General features: G+C 41.2%; 2 protein-coding genes across 2 annotated transcripts in view; one reads left to right on the top strand and one right to left on the bottom strand.

Annotated features, from left to right (window-relative positions):
* Positions 1-3749, top strand: part of LOC118404493 (coiled-coil domain-containing protein 153-like) — a gene marked incomplete in the record, with an annotated part of 5280 nt that extends 1531 nt beyond the window's left edge. Inside the window, 3 exon segments of the mRNA XM_035803596.1 lie at positions 1-73; positions 1110-1333; positions 2247-3749. Of these exon segments, the coding sequence (XP_035659489.1) occupies positions 1-73; positions 1110-1333; positions 2247-2375 (426 nt within the window).
* A 786-nt stretch (positions 3750-4535) lies between these two features.
* On the bottom strand, positions 4536-20828 carry LOC118404494 (tyrosine-protein kinase receptor Tie-1-like). The gene is made up of 18 exons (XM_035803597.1): positions 20076-20828; positions 19810-19945; positions 18610-18708; positions 17547-17623; positions 17108-17238; positions 16435-16542; positions 15488-15578; positions 14507-14636; positions 13465-13610; positions 12967-13115; positions 11697-11851; positions 10786-10922; positions 9863-10032; positions 9357-9497; positions 8851-8968; positions 7454-7553; positions 6921-7020; positions 4536-5996 (listed from the first exon to the last, which is right to left on the bottom strand). Exons 1-18 carry the CDS (start codon positions 20143-20145, stop codon positions 5976-5978), a joined length of 2079 nt encoding a protein of 692 aa, XP_035659490.1. The 5' UTR covers positions 20146-20828; the 3' UTR covers positions 4536-5975.
* Positions 20829-21979: the final 1151 nt, after the last annotated feature.

Below are 21979 nucleotides of genomic sequence, written 5' to 3' on the forward strand. Positions count from 1 at the left end.
ATGAGACAGAAACTGCGGGGGGTGGAGGAGGATCTGGATGACCAACGATTCGATCAGAAATCCATCAGCTCAGGTTTGTTTTCTTGTTTGTTTGTTTTCTTGTTTGTTGAAATCTTTTTATTTAGTTTTCATGTTATTATACGAAAAGAAAACCATGGCAGCATACTAAAATATAAAATAAGTGGCACATGTTGCAACAAAGCTGAAACAATGGTCTATGATCACAAAAGTTCTTTTGTTTTAACGTTTATTTGATTTGGGATGATGGAAAAGATACATGTAAGACTGTAGATGATAGTCAAGTAGCATTTTTAGAATCTTTTAACAGAAATTTATATAACATAATATATTGCGCTAGCCTGGAATCCAGCCGTGTTGTGCTTTGGTCGCTCTGCTTCCTTGCGAACACGTCTGGCCTTCGTTAGGATTGGAACAATCGGCCCTTACGTCACTAATGAGTCGCAAGATAGAAGTAGTGTTCCGTTCGATTACAAACTGTAAACATGATTGTTTGTGTTCGATTTCCATCTTGGTGGTGCTAACAGCCAATCAGAAATCGCGCACATAAAGTGTGCGAATATTGAACTGCCGATCGTTCGAATGGTAACGAAGGCCAGTCGTATTGGCAGGAAGCGTACCTCAGGGGAGCGACCAAAGCACAATACGGCTGGATTCCAGGCTAATATTGCGCACAACTTACTGTAAGTTCATAGCTTGCATGGGAAGCTTTCAGGACACAGTCTCTGTCCCTTTATCAATCTGGTAGATTTTTAAAATCATCTTTTATAACACCATATATGTGCACAAGGTAGACAATAGCTTTATAAGGCAATAAACATTGCCACAGAATTTAACTTTTAATATAGGATCTACATCTGATTCAGTAGAACCTAAACTAAGAAAAAAACTTTGCAACTCAGACAGAACTTTTGTGGTGCAGCAAAGAGTCTCAGTTCATGATTCTTTCCCCCCCTACTCACGAAAATTAATGAATTTTGTGTGCTACTGTTTCAGACCTGACCAGACAGTACAAAACCATGCAGACATCTTCTCGGTGTTTCTTACTAGGGTCCAAAATGGTACATAATGTACCTTTAAAACTGTTTCAGATTTGACCAGACAGTACAAAACCATGCAGACTGAACTAGGCCTGCGTATCCACACGCTGGAGACAGAAGTCACGCGGCTACGACAGCAGCTGGCCAACACCGAGGCCGAGCTGCAGGAGACAAAGGTCGAGAAGGAGAGAATCACGCGGGAAAAGGATAGGACCATCGAGGAGCTGAGGATGAAGATCGACAGTATGGAGATTTCCTATGATGGGATCGTGCATGTAAGTTGTGTACTTTTCCTAATTTGTTTAATACGTTTATGAAGGTTAGAAGGTTATCCAGGCAAACAATATTTAAACATAATTCAATCTTTACAACTGGATTGAAAATAGAGATTCACCTTTGGACATTCTTTTTTTTTTTTTTTTAATCTATGTAGTCATTTTCCGATCTCCAGCATTAGCAGCTGTCCTTAAGGGCGCTGACGTGGATCGCTGAAGTGGTTGTTGATACTTGTCTTAAACTTATGTCTGTCCCTAAGTGTCACTATATGCTGAGGCAGTGAGTTCCAGAGTTTTGTTGTGGCCGGGAGGAAGGTGCGGCGGTGGGATGTGGTAGCTGATTTCACAGGTTCCAAGGCGTTGCAGTGCTCAGAGATGTAGACAGGCGGGTTTCTCGTCGATGTACGAATGGTTCAGGAAGTAGACTGTTGAGTGGTGCAGGCGCGTCGTGGTTGTACATGCGGTGCAGGAGGGTGAGCAAGGACGTTATATTATGTGATATAACGTCCTTGTTTTGAGTGATATCCATCACTCTTCTTCGGCTAGAATGAGCTGGCAGAACAATTCAATAAAACTACTAACTCCTAAGGATTGTATGGAAAAGTCACTCAAATGTAAATCATGTTTGCTAATTTGCTTATCTTTGCAAAAGTGGCAGTATTGTTTCCATTTTTATACAGTGGCCATAACCCTACTTTTCTCTATGTAGGTATGATCAATAAAGATATATATCAAATGTATGGATTCTGAAATGTACTAATGATTTCCAAGTACAGAACCAAAATTGAGTAAGCCAGTTTTTAGCCTGGATAAATTTGAGCAACTCATACTCAACTTGGCATTAAAATTTGAAATATATCCAACTGGAACATTCAACAAACATTTACTGTTATGTTTTTGTTTTTTTCGTCAGGATGCATTGGATAATCTTCTTCACAAAATGGATGACGCCAAACAGAAATGGGAGAAGCAGGCCACCCAGATTCAACTCAGGCACAAGCACCTGCTGCTGGAGTTTGGGCTCAACCCCCTGGACATATAGCGCCTCCTATCAGTTTGTAATGGTAGTACAGTACAAGAAAGTCTTGGAGTCTAGCTTTTTCAGGTTTATAAAGTACTCTTTGTTTATGATGGTATATTAGTTCAATTTGTACTTGGTTTCTTGTGTAAAGCTAAATAGACAACTTACTTGTATGCCATCAGAAAAAGAGAAGCACATTATAAGCAACAAGAAGCTAGAAGTCAAGTGTGTTCATCAGAGATTTCTGTGTAAAGCCTAATGACAAAAGTCTAAAGTAGACATATACCGTATGTGCAAACTATGCAGTGTGACTTGAGATTTATTCTTAGATATTTTTGTGCAAGCTATGAGTGTGAGCTGAGATTTAAGTATAATAGTACTATAGGTAAAATACCGGTAAAACTAATACGAGTAAGACAATGACTTTCCCATTTTTCAGATTTATTCTCTATTTCACTGTACGAGTCAAGTAACCTGGGACCAGTTCTAACCATCTGTTTAACTTTTTTCCTGCTGCAAAGTGAAAAATTTAGTTAGAACCAGTTTGAGATCAATGAACAAACTTGAGCTACATGTACAATGTATGCTTCCACTGGTTGTGACAAAGATGACTAACAATATGTTTAGTATTTATAGGTTCTTTGTATTGAAAAAATGTTCCTACATATGTATGTATATATGTAGAGTAGTTCTTTTTGACAACAATGGACCACTGCTTAACCCTATCCAGACTTGGGGGAAGGGGGGATAAAAGTGCCTGTGCCAACTTTGACGCTGTATACTTCCAAACGGCTTGTGCTAGAACAACCAAACTTGTGACTTTTCATAGAATATTGTTGGCAACAATTTACAAAAAAATGGAGTAAGTTTATAATTTTTCGTGTTGCCATGGCAATAGGTTTCTGAAAGGCATATTTTACAAAAATCCCTGGGGAATGCCAACAAAGCCCAGTCTGGATAGGGTTAATGTCTGTCATGTCTGTGACCCTTTCGCGTGCAAGAAACAACAGCAAAACTTGAACTCACAACCTCTTGCAATTGGTCCTGCATACATGTATACCCATGACCAATTATTCAGAAATTTGATGCAAAAAGGCTAACTCAGAAGGTTAGAATTAGATGGCTGCTAGTATTTTCCTTGTCTTTTTTTAGCAAAAGTTTACTTTTCTGTCACTTAACATTTCCTTCTAGTACATTTGTCTTCCATTTGACATTTTCAGTAAGTTATGGTTTTACTCAATGTTGTTGTTGTCTTCCATTTCTAAAGAACAAAGTTGTAATTTCAGTGTTCAGAGACTCAGTCTGCTGTATATGTTGCAAAGATGATTTCATAGCCTATTGATTATACTTTTATAAATTTTATAGCATGAATAAACTGTATAGCTTGAAAGCCTACATTTTGTATGTCTTCTAGTGCTTCACCTGATGTCAAAAATGCAAGTTTGAATTCCAAATAACAAGCTTAAGCACCCATAGTAAGCAGTACTTGATAACAAAGACAATTGTACAACACCTATTACTTCCTGATTCCTAGTGCCAGGTAATAAAAAAATTCTGCCCATGATGTCATAGTAAACACAGCGTCTGGTTTGGAACCTGGTTACTGGCAAAAAATTATTTCGAGAAGAAAAAAATGTAAGTTTTTGTAATATTTTTTTTTTCAAAATCCTTGATTGACTTGAAAACCTTTGACTTGCAAATTAAAGTGAACACCATTCAGCAATCTGAAACTCAGGAGACTGAAATGTTTACCTTCAACTCATTTTACTTCTGTTTATGACTGTATGAGTACAAAAATCCACTGCTCAGCAGTTTTTAAGTGTTGCAAAAATCCCAACTAAAACTGGTGTCAGAAGTGGGATTTAGACAACTTCTATGCAAGCTAAGCCAACACATCACTCAACAATTTGACCTACATGTACAAGGGGTGGTCAAAAAGTTTGCGGCCGAACCCAGAAATAAGGTGCATAACCCCAATGCCAGGGCGGAATAGTTTAGTGTAAAGGCTTTTATGGAGGTCTACCAAAATTCACATGCAATTTGTGATCATTACTTTGCATGAAAAAGTTCAGTAAACTCTTCATCCTCAGAGGGATGACACAAGGATCATTACACTTTTAAAGTTTGACGAAAATCAGTAATGCTAGAGAGGACAATTGAGCTGCAATCTAATCATGAAATGCAGCTCTGCTGAAAGTCAGATACCCACTTCTTTCTAGTTGAAATATGAAGGGATTTCCAGTCAAACATTTCGACGTTTTCATGGCATACAGAACACTAGCCATCTCAGTTCACCCACTTTTCTCGCCACTTATACTGATTTTTCAAAAGGACGTCAATTGGAATGAAATGACCACATTATTTGAAATTTGGTGAATATTGGCTCGAGTATGTACTACACCTTTAGATGTTTCTGGATGAGGCCATGAACCTATTGATCACATCTTGTACAAAAGCCAAAATCACCTTACTCTAATTAGTCAACATGTATAACCAAATAAATGGAAGATTGAATATTGCATACATGTAGTTATCGAATGCAGTTACATTGTACAATTTCTTGCAACTTTCTACGGATTATAAATTAAAACATCCAGACGTGTACAAAATTATGCCATTTTGTTCTTGTATATATACAATGCTGATCTTTACTTTGCCGCTCCTTACACGTACAAAAATGTACATCCATGTAATTTGGTTTCTACCCAAGTCAGCAACAAATAAAATGATGCCGCAGCTATAAACTGGTCACTAAAAATAAACACAAATCTCTGTAACAATACTTCTTAGTCAGTTTAAAGTTACACGTTCAAACAGGAAAAAAGAGATTGCAATATGAAAATTTCAACTGACGTATCAAACTATCTCCGTGTATCAAGATAAAATCTATGACCTACAAAGTAACCTCCTTGACACTTGGTTTCTTCTACATGTGGGCCTCTAGTCTCTACTGAAAAAGAGACAGTGTGTCTCAAAAGCTCCCAAGTAGCAAACATTGCTGTGTAAAATTATTCATTAGAATGAATATGAATACAGAAAAGAACATTCACAAGGCAAAAAAACTAACAAAGCTACATGATGGTGCCTTAGAAATTTAAAAAGTAGACTTAAGATATGTGTCAATCAGTGCTGTATTCAGGACCCGTACCTCTAGCTGTACCAGGATGGAAACTTGCTTGTTTGGATGGACTAAAAATCTACCTCATCTGAACAACGTAATGCTTACAAATGATAAAAAAGTTTTTTTTGAACGTTGAAAATGACCAAAATAAAATTTACGACAATGAAAGGGACAGTAAAAAAATGCTGGAGCAGTGCATCATGCTATATAAATTTAGAAGCAAATAGATGCATTTCAGTGCTTCGTAGCTCAAACATGTTGGTGGTATTTAGAAATCTTCCGACCGCCTCGAAAAAGTTGTGTTAAGGTGTGTGTCGCAAACAGAAGAGAATATAAGAAAAAAAAGCACATAAAACGAAAGTTTATAAAAAGCCGTGTAGTTGCTCAAGCTGTCGTCCACTGCAATGCAAAATAAGGGCACTAATAGTGCACTATCATGGTGTCCAGCATCTGTTCGCTTCATTGATGCAAACGCGAGTGACACGCTCTTTACTGCCTTCCTAGGTCTCTGGAAAGAAAGCCTGTAACGATAGAAAATGCGCCAGATGTCAACAGTTGCTCTTGCTATGCCATGTTCAATGAACAGTAGTAAAATAAAACGCCCAAAATGCAAATAATGGGACATTTCAGGCACAAAATAGATTACTATTAGTGGTATTGCAACCTGAAGTATTTGTACTTGTTTTTCTATTTCTTGAACAATATTACAAGATAAGGTCAAGTAAGTATAATGCTAGTATCCTTTTGTCATCTTGCAGAGCCTCTAAATATAAAGATAACGATATTTGATTAGACTACAGATTTTGGATATTTAAGAAAAATCTGAATGTCAAAAAAGGTAGTCTGACGAGACATTGATTTTAGCAGTCTCTTCTACCATTCAGGCTTCTTGCAGATTGTGATAACGTACACGTGGATCATGATTCCAAGACCTTATCTGTGCGAATAGTGCCCTTAATAGTGATGAGACAATGTGTTACTTGTACCAGGAAACGGCACTCATATATATATAGTAAGGTTCTTTAAGCACAACCAAGGGGTTACCTGGGTACTTACATCCAACGTTTCGGTGTCTGTCAGACACTGGTCATCATCAGGTAGAATGACTGGACACTACTTCTTGCTGCTACTTATAGACGATGTAGGTGGCGCTGCAGCAGCAAGAATGCCGTCCGAAAATGGCTCAGCTACCAAAAAATCAGCTCCAGTCATGAATAGAGATGAGGGGGATACAAGCCGAGTCACGTTTGGGACGGCGTTCTTGCTGCTGCAGCGCCACCTACATCGGCTATAATTTAAGCAGCAAGAGGTAGTGTCCAGTCATTCTACCCTGTAAGTACCCCTTGGTTGTGCTTAAAGAACCTTACTATATGAATAATTGCCAACCTGATGAAGTTATTTACGGATGGTACTTATATCACCTGTGAAAACTGGTGATTCCCTACCTTGTCCTGTTGCAGCAGTTGCTCCAACCTGACCTCCATGACGTCAGGCGTGGGTCTTACATCCGGGTCATCCAGCCAGCAAAGGTTCATCAGTTCGTATCTAAGTCATTGGCAGCGGAGAAAAATCGAAGTGTTCTGATGAATCCGCAGTCATGCGTTAAACTCTGTGAACTTTGAATTCTTTGTATTAGTAAGCAGAAAATATTTATGCCATGTGCTATATTTTCTTTAGTGTAGTTTTTACACGTATGGTTAACAAGACAATCAGATGATAGCAAACTTCACCCCTTACCCAAAATAGCTTCAGAATCTTCACAGACAAAAGAATCAATCAATGTAGATGCAAGACAACGTTGCATTGTGAATATTGGGAAACTATAAGTCACTGACAGACAGAAAAGATAGACGGACATGCTAAACACTACTTGGCTCACAAGTGATAACGGACAATCTAAGAGACAGCGCATAGGTAAAATTTAGATATAAATTTCCAAACATTAAACTCAAAAGGTTTCCAACAGCAGTTTACTCACAGCTCGACCGAGCAGCCGTTTGGCTTCTGCAGGCGGTACCCTCGGCGGAGCCTCGTCACCAGGGTCTCGTACCCACAAACCTCGGGGTAAGGTGTTCCGCCTGGAAACGACCAAGGCGGCAGTTAAGCTAAGGGCAACTTGTCCGTCCGTTTTTTTTGGGAGGCCATGTCTGCCACGTATTTCCGAAAACGTAGGAAACGACTGGCAAGAGCAGGGTGGGAGTACGTCAACACGGCAACACAAGTTTTGCCTGCACGTAAAGTTCTACGGCGTGTCTGCGTGCTCCAAATTCCGTCAGATTCCCTACGAGTTCGTACCAAGGTGGCACTTACCACTTACGGATCTTAAAAGATTACCCACGTTTTGGCACGTAGACAGCACGTATTTGCACTTACGGTGGGTTGTGCCCTTGGCTTAAAGAACAGTAAGGATTGTCAAAAGAAGATGATGTGTTATAATATATATATATATATATATACGTAAACCTTATTGGTATGGATATTAGTAAAAGAAACATATCTTGCACATTTATATAAGTTCATGTAGTTGTACTTTGTCAATTTGAGCGCAAAATCTGTGGATTTGCGTATTCATTGACGCTATTTCAATTTCACATCATTCATAACGATTTTGACGTCAATGAAAATGATGTCAAAGCAACGGACACTGTCCGCAATGTTGTCAGGGGTCCCAATCAACGAATCGTATCCGAATAAATAACCGTATCATACTTTATTGGCAGCTTTAGAATACTGTAGTGTCATTCGTTTCTCTAGGATTCTCTAAGAAACACAAACATTTGAATTACGACTCACTGAAATGCAAGCCTAGGTTGGGTCGGGGAGATTGTAGGCGGCGAGATTTCGTACCGCTCCCTCCTCTCGCGGTAAGAACTACTACATGTATCTTCCCGACTAGGGGTGGGTACCGGTACAGAAAATTCAGGTCCAGGTACGGTTCAGGTAGAGAGGATCAGGTCCAGGTCCGGACCTGAACCTGGACCTGATTCAGTATGTGAAAACTTGTGAATGGACGATACTCAAAACAATTATCCATTTCGCTACAAAGAAATCTGTTTTGTGGAGTATTCGACTCCCACTGGCGTTTTAAAATCCTACAAGGCTAACTGCCTCTGTACGATTGACTGTAAGATTTGCCCTTGCCCTTTACTTCGACCGCTAAGCCCCAAACGTGTGAATGCTTGATCATATAATACATTTATGTTCATTTTCCAATAGGTCCAACATCCGGTCCAACGACTTTTTTCAGGTCCGGTTTTTCCGGACCGGTCCAATAAGAAAAACCCATAGTCTGCTTGGAGAATAACAAAGTGTGCAAAACATGCACTAGTACTAGTAGTCTAGTACACTCATGCTTTAGGCAGATTTACCTCTCACCTAAAGTCGCTATCTCCCACAGCACGACTCCGAACCCCCACATGTCGCTCTTACAGCTGTAAGCACCCTCAATCAGGGACTCGATCGCCATCCACTTGATCGGGAGCAACGCGTTGGTCTAAGGACAAATATGATATTACAAGCAAGGATAAAAAATGAAAGACATGAAAAATGTTTTCATTTTTAAACAATATATATTGAACTTTTTTGTATTTGTATTCTATACTCTGATATACTTTTCTGTTTTAGGGAAGTAAAGCAAATACTAGTACTAACTACTAATGGCAACCGCTGGGCCGGCCCGCCGAACAAATCAACATGAATTATGAAATGCAAATAAAAGATTTTTACGCAATGTTTCCTGCTGTTAAAGATGATGCGTAAGTTGCGAGAAAACCAGGAATTGTGTTAATAAAACAGAAATTAGTTAGATTTTTCCAATTACACCTGTTCAAAACTAATAATGTAAGAAACATATATCGATTTTGAATGTGCAAGGTACTAACCAGAGGGTGCCTCATGTACTGTGTCGTAACGTATACGTCACGGGCAAGTCCAAAGTCGGAGATTTTGGCGACCAGCCGCCCGGCCTGGCCACCAGAAGAGGACAGAACGATGTTCCTACACGCCAGGTCACGGTGTGTGATCTGGTAGGAACGGATCGATGAACGACCGGTTAACCGTATTTACTTCCGAAATTTTTTTATTAGGTTAGTAGAAGCCTGGAATCCAGCCGTGTTGTGCTTTGGTTGCTTCCCTAAGGTACGCTTCCTGCCAACAAAAGCAAGCAGAGCGACCAAAGCACAACACGGCTGGATTCCAGGCTAGGTTGGTAGAATATAGGACATTGGAGTTTCTTTTTTCAACACAACCAATAAATCCCCTCCAGCTGACAAATTATCTGTCATCTGTTATTCAACGTCGATTTAAGTAGCAAGAATATAATATCGATATCATGACATCTTTAACATGTAAAGTGAAATAACAAACAGAATGACAAAAATAACTTTACCCGTCGGCGTTTGAGCTCGAGCATCCCCCGGGCGATGTCGATAGCCACCTCGGTGAGCTGGCGCCCTTGGCCCGGCGGAAATCCTGCCTGATGTCGGCTGTTCTGGATGCCCAGCAGGTACCAGAGCAGCTCTCCTGGCTCGGCATACTCCACTAGGATGTATCGGGGATCTGAGAAGAGAGGAACGAGTCCTGAACAAAGCACTTTTTTATTATGATAAAAGGACGTTCATTTTAAATGGTCAACAGCTAATAAGGATATCTATATTTAGTACAATGCTAAACTTTTTCCCAACACTAAGGTGTACATGGATCAAATTATAAACTGTCGCCTTTTTCAGGATCAATAATGTCCACTCAATTCAGAACGTAAAGACACGTGATCTAATTGACACGTGATCTTACGGATAGATCAGCAATTGGCCAAACCAGGATGTTTATAACGCCCCCCGTCTCTACTTAGTGATGGCTGGAGTGCCCTGACAGGTGCACATGTAGTCAATAAGATCACGTGTCAATAAGATCTGTGTGTGTCAATAAGATCTGTGTGTGTCAATAAGATCTTAAAATGTCTTTAAGTCTCGCGAGTTTACATTCTGAAGTGATTGGTCACTAATGACCCTGAAGAAGGCAATTGTGGATCGTTGAAAATTTGATCCATGTACATCTTAGTGTTGGAAGGAATATGGTTACATCTAACACAGATGAGCTTCTATGATAGGGATACTAATACAGTGGAAGCCAGTTAATTGCACATCGGATAAACGCACACTTCGGTCAATTGCACGGAATCCCCAAATCCCGTGGCGGTGCGGTCCAGCTGGGTAACTTCGCATTATCGCACACGCCGGATAATTGCACGGAATTTGCTGGCAAATTGGGTGTGCAATTAAGCGGCTTCCACTGTAATCACAATTTTCGCACCTTTCTTCTTCACTCCATCAACAACCAGCCCGATCAGACTGACGATGTTCACGTGACCTCCGTCATCGTTGACCTCGATCAGCAAACTCGCCTCCTTCGCGAAGTCTCGGTAGGTGATTTCGTTGGCTCGATCCACTCTACATTTATGAAGTTAAACATGTGACATTCTGACAAATATCTATATCCACTGTCTTTTACTAATCTTCTAGAAGCTAAATTTAACACTGTCGCCATCTTTTTCAACCAATATGTCAGATCTCGTCACGGAGTTTTTGTCAGGTGACTGATGTTGACAGTCACGTGGCAATACAAAGCTGTATAAAATAGAATGTGACATTCATTGATTAGCAGGTATTCTATATCATTCTTATTGAGACTTAAGCACTCCACAATATCTATATGTTTTGCCAATAGAATCATAGACAAGAAACAGGTAGCCGAAAATAATTTCATCAGGTTGGTAGATCATAGGACATAAGAACTTTCTTTAACGCAACCAGTTTTTCTCAAATGCAGACGTATCGATGTCTGTCAAACATCTTCCTCAGAGCTCCTAACTGGAGTTCTGCTTCTCGCCGCTAATGTAGTCGACATGTAGTCGATGTAGGTGGCGCTTTTGCGGCGAAGAAGCAGTCTGGATAAGGAAGTCCACCCCAGTGATGAACCGTGACGAAGGGGGGGGGGGGGTACAAGCTCAGCCACGTTTGGGATAGTGTTCTCGCCCAAAAGCGCCACCTACATCGGCTACATATAGCGGCGAGAAGCAGAACTCCAGTTAAAAGTTCTGAGGAAGATGTCTGACAGACTGAAGATATCTGACTGAAACGTCAGCAGGTTAGAAAAACTGGTTGTGATAAAGAAAATTCTTATGTCCTAAGAAAAAGGTAGGTCATTGACCTTGTAAAACTGACCTCAGCGTCTTGGCTGCCACAGTGAAGACATGTCCGTCCTCCATTAGCACACCCTTCCTCACGTGACCAAATTCTCCCTCACCAATCAGCTCATCGAGGTAAAGGTCCTTTCTGTTCTTCAGCCATGGTTCCATCTTCTCAGCCCCAACGATGTCCTGATAGATATCATGAAATTATAGTCTCATTCACATTGTAAAATACACAGCCATTGCATTGAACCTACAGAAAATGCCCCGTATCATTCATGCTATGTGGAGCACATGAACACTATATTATGTTTGAAAAATTGCCAGTGATCAAATACCATACCATTCTTGTTTATAGTCCGAAAGAGGTTATTTGTTTTCGCTGCTAGCGCACGACCGCACCACTCAAAAACGTCGATGAAGATTAGACATCCACTGGCAGGTAATAGAACACGCCAAAGAGTCACTAAAATGGGTCCGATGAATCAATTTTTGTTTTACATCTGTTTCCTATCGAACCATCTAAATTTTGACCTCATCTCCTTTACATATAAATCCATATTGATGGTATAAAACCTGCTTTTTCAGATCTGCTCAGTGTCGCTGACGAAAGATAGTGGATACTACGGGAAACATTTGACGGTTCCCCCAAATCATTATCAACTTGCTTGAGTAACTGCTATTTGGCGAATGCTCTCGCTTTCCATATCAATTAAGCAGCTAGGTGGTGGTCGCCTTGTTGGTGTGCATATTTGCATTCAGTGCTCGTAGTTTAAGCGTATTTCACTTCTGTTTTCAGGAAGATGTTAATTTTTACTTTCTACTCTTTTTCCTGACATGCAGCGGACACATACGCAGACAAACATGGCGGCGGACACATGGGGACACCAACATGGTGGCGGACACATGGAGACGCCAACATGGTGGCGGACACATGGGGACATCAACATGGTGGCGGACACATGGGGACGCCAACATGGTGGCGGACACATGGGGACACCAACATGGTAGCGGACACATGGGGACACCAACATGGTGGCGGACACATGGGGACACCAACATGGCGGCGGACACATGGGGACACCAACATGGTGGCGGACACATGGGGACACCAACATGGTGGCGGACACATGGGGACACCAACATGGCGGCGGACACATGAGGACATGTCGACACCAAGAACACAGGCTGAAAACTCTTCGTCAGAAAAAGATGTATGCTTCCACGGGTGTCATATAAACTGCAACATTGACCAGAACAAAGCAGAAATCAAGATTGAGATTTTTCGTTAGAACCAGCTATACCTCCAGGACTTCCTTGAACAGCTGTGTTGGATCAAGCCTATACCTCAGCCGCTTGACTATCCGCACGATACAGAAGGTTGTTGCTGCTACAACGACCACGAGAGCGGCAGTGACCGAGCCTGCAAGCTTTGGGTCAACGTAGACTGCCGCTGGAAAATAAAGGTAGGGATATCATGTAAGAATCTACAACTAGCGCCAAGATACCGTAGCCTGAGTAACCCAGCCTCTGAACCTGTGGTTAGCAAGCGAAGATTGCGCCAGCAGTCACTACAGAGGCTGGAACTTAGGCTAGAGAACCGTCGGTCGTTTCCGCTATCGCCACTGATGTTCTCTTTTTTGGCAAGACGAGGACAATGTGGCACTGCACTCTAGTTTAGTAACTTATTTTAACAGTGCCACATACAAAGTACAGAGGAAAGTCGTGGTTAGTGCCTTTCCCAAGGGCACAACGTCCATGGATATCGAACCCAGGACCTCTAGGTTCCACCTTTGGCGTACCTGTCGTAAAAGTTGCAAACTTTGCCTGTCCTCTCTTGCCATTAGCAACAGTTGTGGCTGAAATGCTGTAGGTAGTTTTAGGCCGCAGGTTGGACAGAGTTGCTTGAACTGGGATTTTCTCTGGGAACGGAACATCTACAAGAGGACTAGAATATAAAAGACAGGTGTCAGCTGAACTTAAGCCCCCTTCACACGAGAGCACGAATGAGCCGGAATGCCGTCCGAATGAACTTTTTTTCTATTCGTGGCAATTCCTCGCAATTCGTACTGTATTCTAAACATTCTTACTGCATTCGAGATATTCGTCCCCGTTCTTTTGGCTGGCTCGAAAGTTTTTGACATGTTAAAAACTGTCGAGGTGCATTCGAATTGGAGAAATATCGAAAGGCATTCGTAGTGGATTCTTAATGTATTCTAACTATTCTGACTGCAGTCTGACCGCATTCTACGGCATTCTAACATTATTCGAAACATTCTTATCTCATTCGATGGAGAACCGAAACGGCAAGCCACCTCGAATCCTGCCAGAATGTGGCCGAAAGAATATTTCGAATGCCGTAAGAATGTCTAGAATGCACTACGAATTCACAGGAATAGACAAGAATTTTCATTCTGACGGCATTCCGGCTCATTCCTTCTCGTGTGAAGGGGATTTAAGGCCCATTTAGATTTCCCACCCGAATGGCCCCGAATGTGACACGAAGTTTGCAAATACTTCATTCCGGCTGGTTCGGCTTGATTCCTGCTAATTCGATTTCCGTGTGAAGGCCCTATTAAAGAAGTGAATAAATGTTACAGCAGCTTTAATTTTGCAAAACTAGGGTCATATATTTTGGCGAAATGACATATGAATATGCTTCAAGTTGACGTTTCCCTGCTTTTATCTTACACTGATATGCACGCCTCATGTACGTGTGCATAAGATGTCCAGTATGTGGTCTTTCCTTCCTACGAATAAAGACTTCTTGTTCGGTACTGTAATGTTTATTTTTAATCGCACGGTGAAAACCACACTATTCACTGATGAACTATTAAAAAGTACCTAGAATGGTGTTTCGAAGTAGCCTGTATTTGGACCAGGTCGACAAACCCTTCCTTCGGTGGGATCAGGTTCAAAGTCACGGATGTCGAACTCTTCGCAACAACTGCAACTTTTTCTACAGGAGAAGGATCTGAAAAACGCATGAAACATTACATGTTTTACATAGCAAAACTGTAAAATTGATACAAAAAATCGCAAAAATGCACACGCGTTGTATTTGTTTGCATTGCATACCCGGTAAATCGCCTCATGGCTTATCACTTCAGGTTGGCACGGAAGAGCACAAGCTGCATATCCGGACTGCATGAATGATTCTCTTTTTGATAAATGTGGTTGGAACTAACCGGCGACAGTATAATTCCAGACAAACACTCTAATTCCGGAAAACCTTGATAATTTCAAAATATATTGACCAGATGGATTGATATTTGCAGGTATGATTATAAAGGATAGTGAATACGTAGGTGGCAATTAGATGTCTCTACGAAGAAAGATCCGTGAATTCTGGCTTAGGGTCCCAGAATTCTGGCAGAATTCTCGCTCAGGTTCTCAGAATTCATGGAGACATCTAATTGCAACCTATTCATCATACTTTGACATATCATACCTACAAATATTAATTCATCTGGTTAATCTATTTTGAAATGAATAAAGGTTTTCCGGAATTAGAGTGTTCGTCCGGAATTATACTGTCGCCAGTTTTGGTTCTTTTACGTGCTCGGAATGCGTGTATACGTAGCTCTCATTAAACACGGGCCTTTAACGTCCTATATGAATAAAAGCCCTCGTTTTCAGCTGATTGAAGTGAGGAAACTCGTGTCAAGTTAAAGTCAAGTGCCTTTCGAATATCCCAACGAGCACAAAGTCAGCGCATATTAGGGAACTCAAACCCAGGACATCTAGGTTTTGAGCCAAACAAACTTAGTACCGTTCGTTACCCAACGTGACGTCACGACAATATACTGCTGATGGTTCACTCACCAGTTGAGACAATGGCAGTTGTGATGATCCTCATGTGGTAAGGGTTCGACATCACGAAGTGGCTGTTGTCTCCTACTGCTTCCAGGCGAATCTGGAAATCACTATGATATTACTTCACCACGAACAAAGGTCGGAGCTCCTCCTAGGAGACGGAAACTCCAAACTACAAACCTGCATCTGTCAAACCTGCAAACGTCTTTAATACACGTTGCATACAGTTGACCCTGTAGTACTTAGTGCACCAGTAGACGAGAGGATGGAGAAGGAAGTGCACACCCCTCCTACACCTTAATAACCGAAGTGCAGGCCAGGCAGACGGGTCGCCTTAAACCCACCCTGTCTGCCTACCATTGTCTTCCGAGACAGACGGATGCCAACTTGATGGGGCTTTATAATGATGTACTTTTAACACAGATTTGGCAAGGCCCGCGTCTGATCTTTTGTTGGAAGCTGAGTGTATTCGTAGCTCACATACCCATTGTCTTCTCGAGATTTTAATAGTTTATTTTTCTGTGACAGCTGCTATGGTGAAGTACATAAGCTGTAATAGTGTACCAGGATACGGTGCGGTATACCGGCAACCAGGCCCAGTATTCGTGTTCGTTAAAGATTTAATAAAGACATGCACACAAGCATAGACACGTGGTTTGGTCTGTTATAATGCACATCATTGATACCGTAGCCAGTATGGCATTTCAGATCTGTTTGCTTCATTGATATTTGAAATGAGTAAAACACTTATTATTATGAGGACCGTAGTGCCAAACTATAGAACTCTCTCAATGACAACCATTTTCCTCCTGTGTAAAATCTTGAAACCTTCAAAACCAATGATATCTCCGAGCAAAATAATTTCCATAACACATTATCACAGGTCATTGCCTAGACGTGGTCAATCGCTTTGCATGGAACAAACTACGGTTAGGAAAATGGAAAATGCTGCTAACTTCATATTCCTTTCCTGGAGTGAGACCGCTAAAAGTCGCCGCCAGCTCTGTCTCATTGTAGAGCGCCTGTTCAGGGTTTGTGGCAATCTCTGATGGCGAAATAGTTACCTTGAGAAAAAAACACACTTGAAGGTTGAAAAATAGATAAATAGGTCTCAAATGTGTGCATATAAATGGTTTGGCTACTTGATGGCGTTACCCACATATAAAATTGCAGAAAAGGGTTCGATGGTGACATGTCTAACGTGAAACTTTCATGCATAATGCAAAAATATGCAAATTTATCAAGGGCTGCTCTGCTATTAGAAAGAATACCGTAACTAATGATTAGCCAACTCCATTATGATACTACATCAAAGAATTGTGTTAGTCCTTATTGTCATGTTAATTAGGTTGTTAAGCTCTATTCTATACCTCTATTTTGTACTTTGTGTAATAATTGTCGCCATAAATTGTATCATGGACGGCAATTGTTGTGCAATAAAGTTCTTCTAATTCTAACATGAAAACTAACTTAAAGGATCCCAATATATTTTGTAGCAGATTTTAAATTTACTAAAATACAAGATACATCGATATTGTTCTCCCGACCGCACATAAGTTTAAGGCCGGTATACTATAATGATTTGAAAAAAAATACGTCCTATCGGCGTTGCCTTCTTGACATTGTTACCTTGTAAAAGTAAAAGTATTTCACTTTGAAATGACTGCGTTGATTTTGCTCCGTGAAGGATGGCCACGTAACAGTAATAGTGGTGTTGGTCACTGATGTGGAGTTAAATGACCGATCAGTTGGGTCGGTTGCTGTGTAAAATTGTAAGTAATATAATGTTTATTGTTGTGTATAAGAAATATGAACGAGACACTTACTTTATGTGTTCTTCTCCACTTTAGGCATAGTTTGTGTACATGCAGTAAATTCCACTTCTTATCAAATGTGCAAAAAAGATGGTAAACCACTATATGCTGTAATCTCTTGAAACGCCTCAGTAGTCAAATATATTTCTAATTGCTATCTCTGTATCTACATTTATATGAAATTTGTATTATGTAAGTCGAAGCAGACGCTTAAAACCATTTAATAGAATACATCTGATGAAAATCGTACAGACCATTAATGGGAACTGTGATTATTGCCTGGTATTCTCCGCAGTTTCGGGTGTCATTTGATGTCACAATAGTGCAGTTCCTGGAAAATCAACATTACATGCTAAGTTTCATATATATGCAAGTATGTCCCACATTCATATAATGGTATACTATTATCTACATCTATATCAGTCTGTCTGTCTGTCTGGTTAGTTGGGATGGATAAAATGGAACTTCCAACCTCTGCAAACAAATGTTCATGCAGTCGGTTGCTTTTGGAATAGGTACTCTTAAGAAATACATGAATTAAACCTTAAAGTCTTGAATAAAGGCATGATTATTTGGCGAAGGTATGTGATCGTGGAACTCTAGTTTTATACTATCATTTGTCGACGTATTTTTAATCTTTTCTAAAAGCCAGAGGATTTTAACAGTTTTTTCAATGTGCAGCACAAACTATTCATTGTTATGATACATGATTGTATATCTGAACTGGAATTTTGTACACTTTCACCCAGTGCCATTTTGTTTCAAAAGATTCGAAGTTAAAAAAAAAGTTAAGTTAAACCCTTCCCGCGCCAAGGGCAGTGCCCATTTCTGGCGCATAGGGTGGTGCCCATCTCTGTTTCGTTAGCCCTGGGCCACACACAACGCAATCACTACAGCAGGGGGCTAGTCCACTGGTAGTGGTGTTCAACTTCCATACTCTTTCCCGAATGCTGAGTGCTAAGCAGAGAAAGCAGCATGTACCATTTTTATAGTCTTTGGTATGACTCGGCCGGGATCGAACTCACGACCTTCCGAATGCAAGGCGAACACTACCCACTAGGACATTGCACCGGCTACTCATTTTCACCTGAGCATAGTGAGGAAAGCCGTGTAAAGTGCCTTTCCCAAGGGCACAAGATCGGTGACACGCAGTCGGATTCGAACCCGCAACCTCTCGGTCACGAGGCACAAATACCGCCGCTGCGCCACGCGACTTCACAAAAGATTCGAAGAAGGTAATCAAATCTTAATCCTAAATCACACTTTTGTTATACCAATATCATGATGAGTTCATGATGTGAAGGACACTGAAAATACCTGCAGTACACGGTGCCCGGATGTAAACTCGTGAAGGTCACCTCCCTCTGTGCAAAAGACAGGCTTTCTTGTACTCTCGGCGGTCTGTACACGTCAAGGCTGTCAGCCAACAAGGAAGCGAAAAGATAGAAATGAAAAAAATTCAAATCGTAAGATTTCATCACATGCCATTACGGTACAACAGAAGGCACTTAAGTTCGCAGAACGACAGCACTACTCAGTAGAAGTTACGAAGTCGGTAACCTCATACTAGAACCAATACGACCTATGTCAGTAACGTAAGATATAAATGATTGTAATACTCTTATCCTTCTACAAACTCTTCCAATAGCATCTCCGTCATACGTGTAAATACTACAAGGAGGTCAACTACTTTGTAAACCGGACTGGCCCCATTTCCGGTACCCTGAATCTGGGTCCGATCAAATAAATATACAGTCAGTCCTGTATTAGCGGCCACCCCTGCATAGCGACCACCTGGCCATTGCGGTCACTTTTTGTCAGTCCCTTGTTTTTTTCCCATTGACCTAAGCATTAAGAAATAGTCTATATCGGCCACCTGTCCAACGTGGCCACGGCCACACGATTTCCGGCCCCGTAGATACAGAAACTCTGCCTATTGCGACCATACGGCGACCGTATGTGTCACCCTGCCCCTAGTTTGAAAAAGTTCCCGACAGGGTCATTTTGGCGGTAGCGGAAGGTATACGTAGCGTGCCTTGAACGTTCGAGCGCAAGTCTTCGTCGGCAAATTTACCAACATTGCGCATGCCAAAATCAATCATTTTCGGTAGATTTGACTTTGGCAAGGTCAGTTGAATTTTGAGACAATCGAGACAATGCACAAACTGTACATGTATCGGTGGGCAGGTTGGCGCCGGCCGGTCAACTAGTCGTCCACGCCACGAAACTTCCGGCATTTCGTGTGCCGCCCGCAGAAAGACGGCACACCTGACATGCGCTATAGGTGGCCTCGGGCTACCGGTGCGTGACACCTGCCCTTACCGATATACTTCCTCAATGCTCCTGAATACTTCCTCAATGCTGCTACAAAACTAACAACACAATTTTAGGGGCAACTCAACAATTACTTCCATTAGTGCTGATACACCTGAGCGGCTTGCTCTCCAAGCAGAGGTTGAGTCGCGTAGATATAGTAGTAGCCGGAAAAATTACACCGGCGCTTACAGTTGTACATACCAAGTCCCGTTCTTGCTTTGATACAGCTCAACCACATATTTTGCGAAGAATGTGTCGACCCCAGTCTTGTCCCAGGTTAGCGTAAGGCTCCCTTTCGTAAACGTTGGGTCGCCGGTCCATTTTCCTGTTGATGCAACTTGTAGGAAGTTTGTCATTTTTAGCGTCGATTAAAGATCATAAAAGTCAGCATTTTTTTTAGCAAATGTGGCATTTCTCTATTCACATCCCCCCCCCAATATAAAATGTAAGTTTCTATGTCTACTTACCAATGAAGGAGAGTAGAACCACGACAGATACCAATGGCATGTACATCAGCTCACCGCGTACGCGTGCCATGACAGTTCATCACTGCATGGGTATCGCTTGTGAATATGGTATCGTGTAGTGATTCAAGCCCTGGTGTCTTGCTAACAATACGATTGGTTGAAAGACGGTTGCAAGGCATGTACAAAGCAGGAAACAAATCTTCAATAGCGAGTGGATCTCAGGTTACCTTCTGCACATTAGTACAACCTTTGACCCGTAGGAGGGGTCGTGTAAAGCAGGTTCAACCGCAATGGTGTAGATTGTAGACAGGTACCTGACATTATATAACGTTTCGGGGTGTTTGGTATCTAAGTCCTATATTAGCTTATCAGAAACTCAGCCAAACCAGTCGATTACTATTTGTGAGCCGTGTTTATTCAACCTATGCTAAACTCAAGTAACATATAATACAATGTACTTCACTAGGACTCTAACAGCAAGTTACAGTTACAAGATACAGTTCTAGGATAATGATACAGAGAGCTAAGTATATTTACAGAGTGAGTTGGTCTAACTAACTAGGACACAATCCAACAGAGGGACTAAGCCCTACTAAAGTAACCTCACCTGAGTCCTTGGGGCACCAACTGACTAAATCTCTTCATACAATCTCTAAGGTTAACTAGCATGACAATAGGTTGTATAACTCCGCCCATCACAGGTAAGCTGGTTGGATGACATGCTAGACCCTTTATGTTGATGTATCCATACCTATAGATATCCATATATATGTGTTTAGTTGTACTGTAAGTAGTTGTTATACATGTAGACCTTAAGAAAGTCGCTGTACTTTTGTCGTTGTCAATAAAGATTATTATAAGATCCCCTACATGCCACGGGAGGCTGAATTGATGAGGACAACAAATTTCGTTGAGTTCCGCGACCTTATACCTTCGCAAAATGGTTTGCATCTTTTTGTGTGAGGTATTTATAAATTTTTTCATTTGATTATGCATCATGCAAATAAGGTCTTGATTTGCATAATTTGTCTCGGTTGATCATTCTCTCTATCCAAGAGGCACGAGTCCAAAGTATGAAAGTCTTATCGTAGCAGGTCATTTTAGTGTTTAAACTTTTCCTCATTAATTGTGTAAATATTAAACTAATTTGCATGATTTATGTCTAATAATGTTCACCTTCACTAAGCTAAATGATGCTAAGTTTAAGTAAGTAAGTAATAAGCTTAAGGTGGGTTCATTAACGCGATTGCAGTCTGGCTCTTATCAAACACGGCGCTCCCATTTCATGGTACGTTTCCAGCTAAAGCTATGTACTCGTTCCGCCTGAGTGAAAGTACTGGGATTCGCGCATGTATGGCGTCTTTCTCAACAACAATGCATAACGTTAAATGGAGGTCCCGTGTTTGGGGAGAGCCACACCCCGGGCACGTAAAAGAACCCGCCACATGTGCGATGGTGCGATGTGGCGGATCAAACCATTCCGGGCAAAATGGGGTAGGGAATTTCCCGAGCAGCCTCGTAACACCTGCTTCGCCTATTGAGTCAGTGAAGTCAAGCTTGCTTAAGCTTGATGTTTCTGACTTAGGGAGAAGAGATGCTGCTACAGTTATCGCTATGGGCCGCTCTTCATCACCATGATGGTAACATCAGGCCCTACGAACCTGATTTAGAAAAAAAAAAAAAAAAAACGGTTTTGAAGCCTGAACCTCCGAGTCGGATCACTGCAAAGGGGACCGCATGAACAATGACGAATGGAATCTAAAACGTGCATCTTAACCGTTTTATTGTTGTATTTGCAGATGGTATGCTTTGAAATATGTACAGTACTCGAACCTTTTTACTTATATTGCATTCTAATGTCTTCACTATTACTTAACCCTATTCAGACCGGGCTTTTTTGGTCA

This window comes from Branchiostoma floridae, chromosome 17 (genome assembly GCF_000003815.2).
Source record: "Branchiostoma floridae strain S238N-H82 chromosome 17, Bfl_VNyyK, whole genome shotgun sequence".
In the NCBI taxonomy this organism is placed as follows: domain Eukaryota; kingdom Metazoa; phylum Chordata; class Leptocardii; order Amphioxiformes; family Branchiostomatidae; genus Branchiostoma; species Branchiostoma floridae.

What these genes read in the sequence shown, in the direction of transcription:
- LOC118404494 (XM_035803597.1), bottom strand. Translation starts at nt 20,145, where the DNA reads ATGGCACGCGTACGCGGTGAGCTGATGTACATGCCATTGGTATCTGTC. An exon ending in AGTACATGAGGCACCCTCTG is followed by an intron (nt 8,969 to 9,356) that starts GTTAGTACCTTG and finishes ATTTGTCCTTAG; the next exon opens with ACCAACGCGTTGCTCCCGAT. An exon ending in AACTGCTGCAACAGGACAAG is followed by an intron (nt 5,997 to 6,920) that starts GTAGGGAATCAC and finishes CTATCGTTACAG; the next exon opens with GCTTTCTTTCCAGAGACCTA.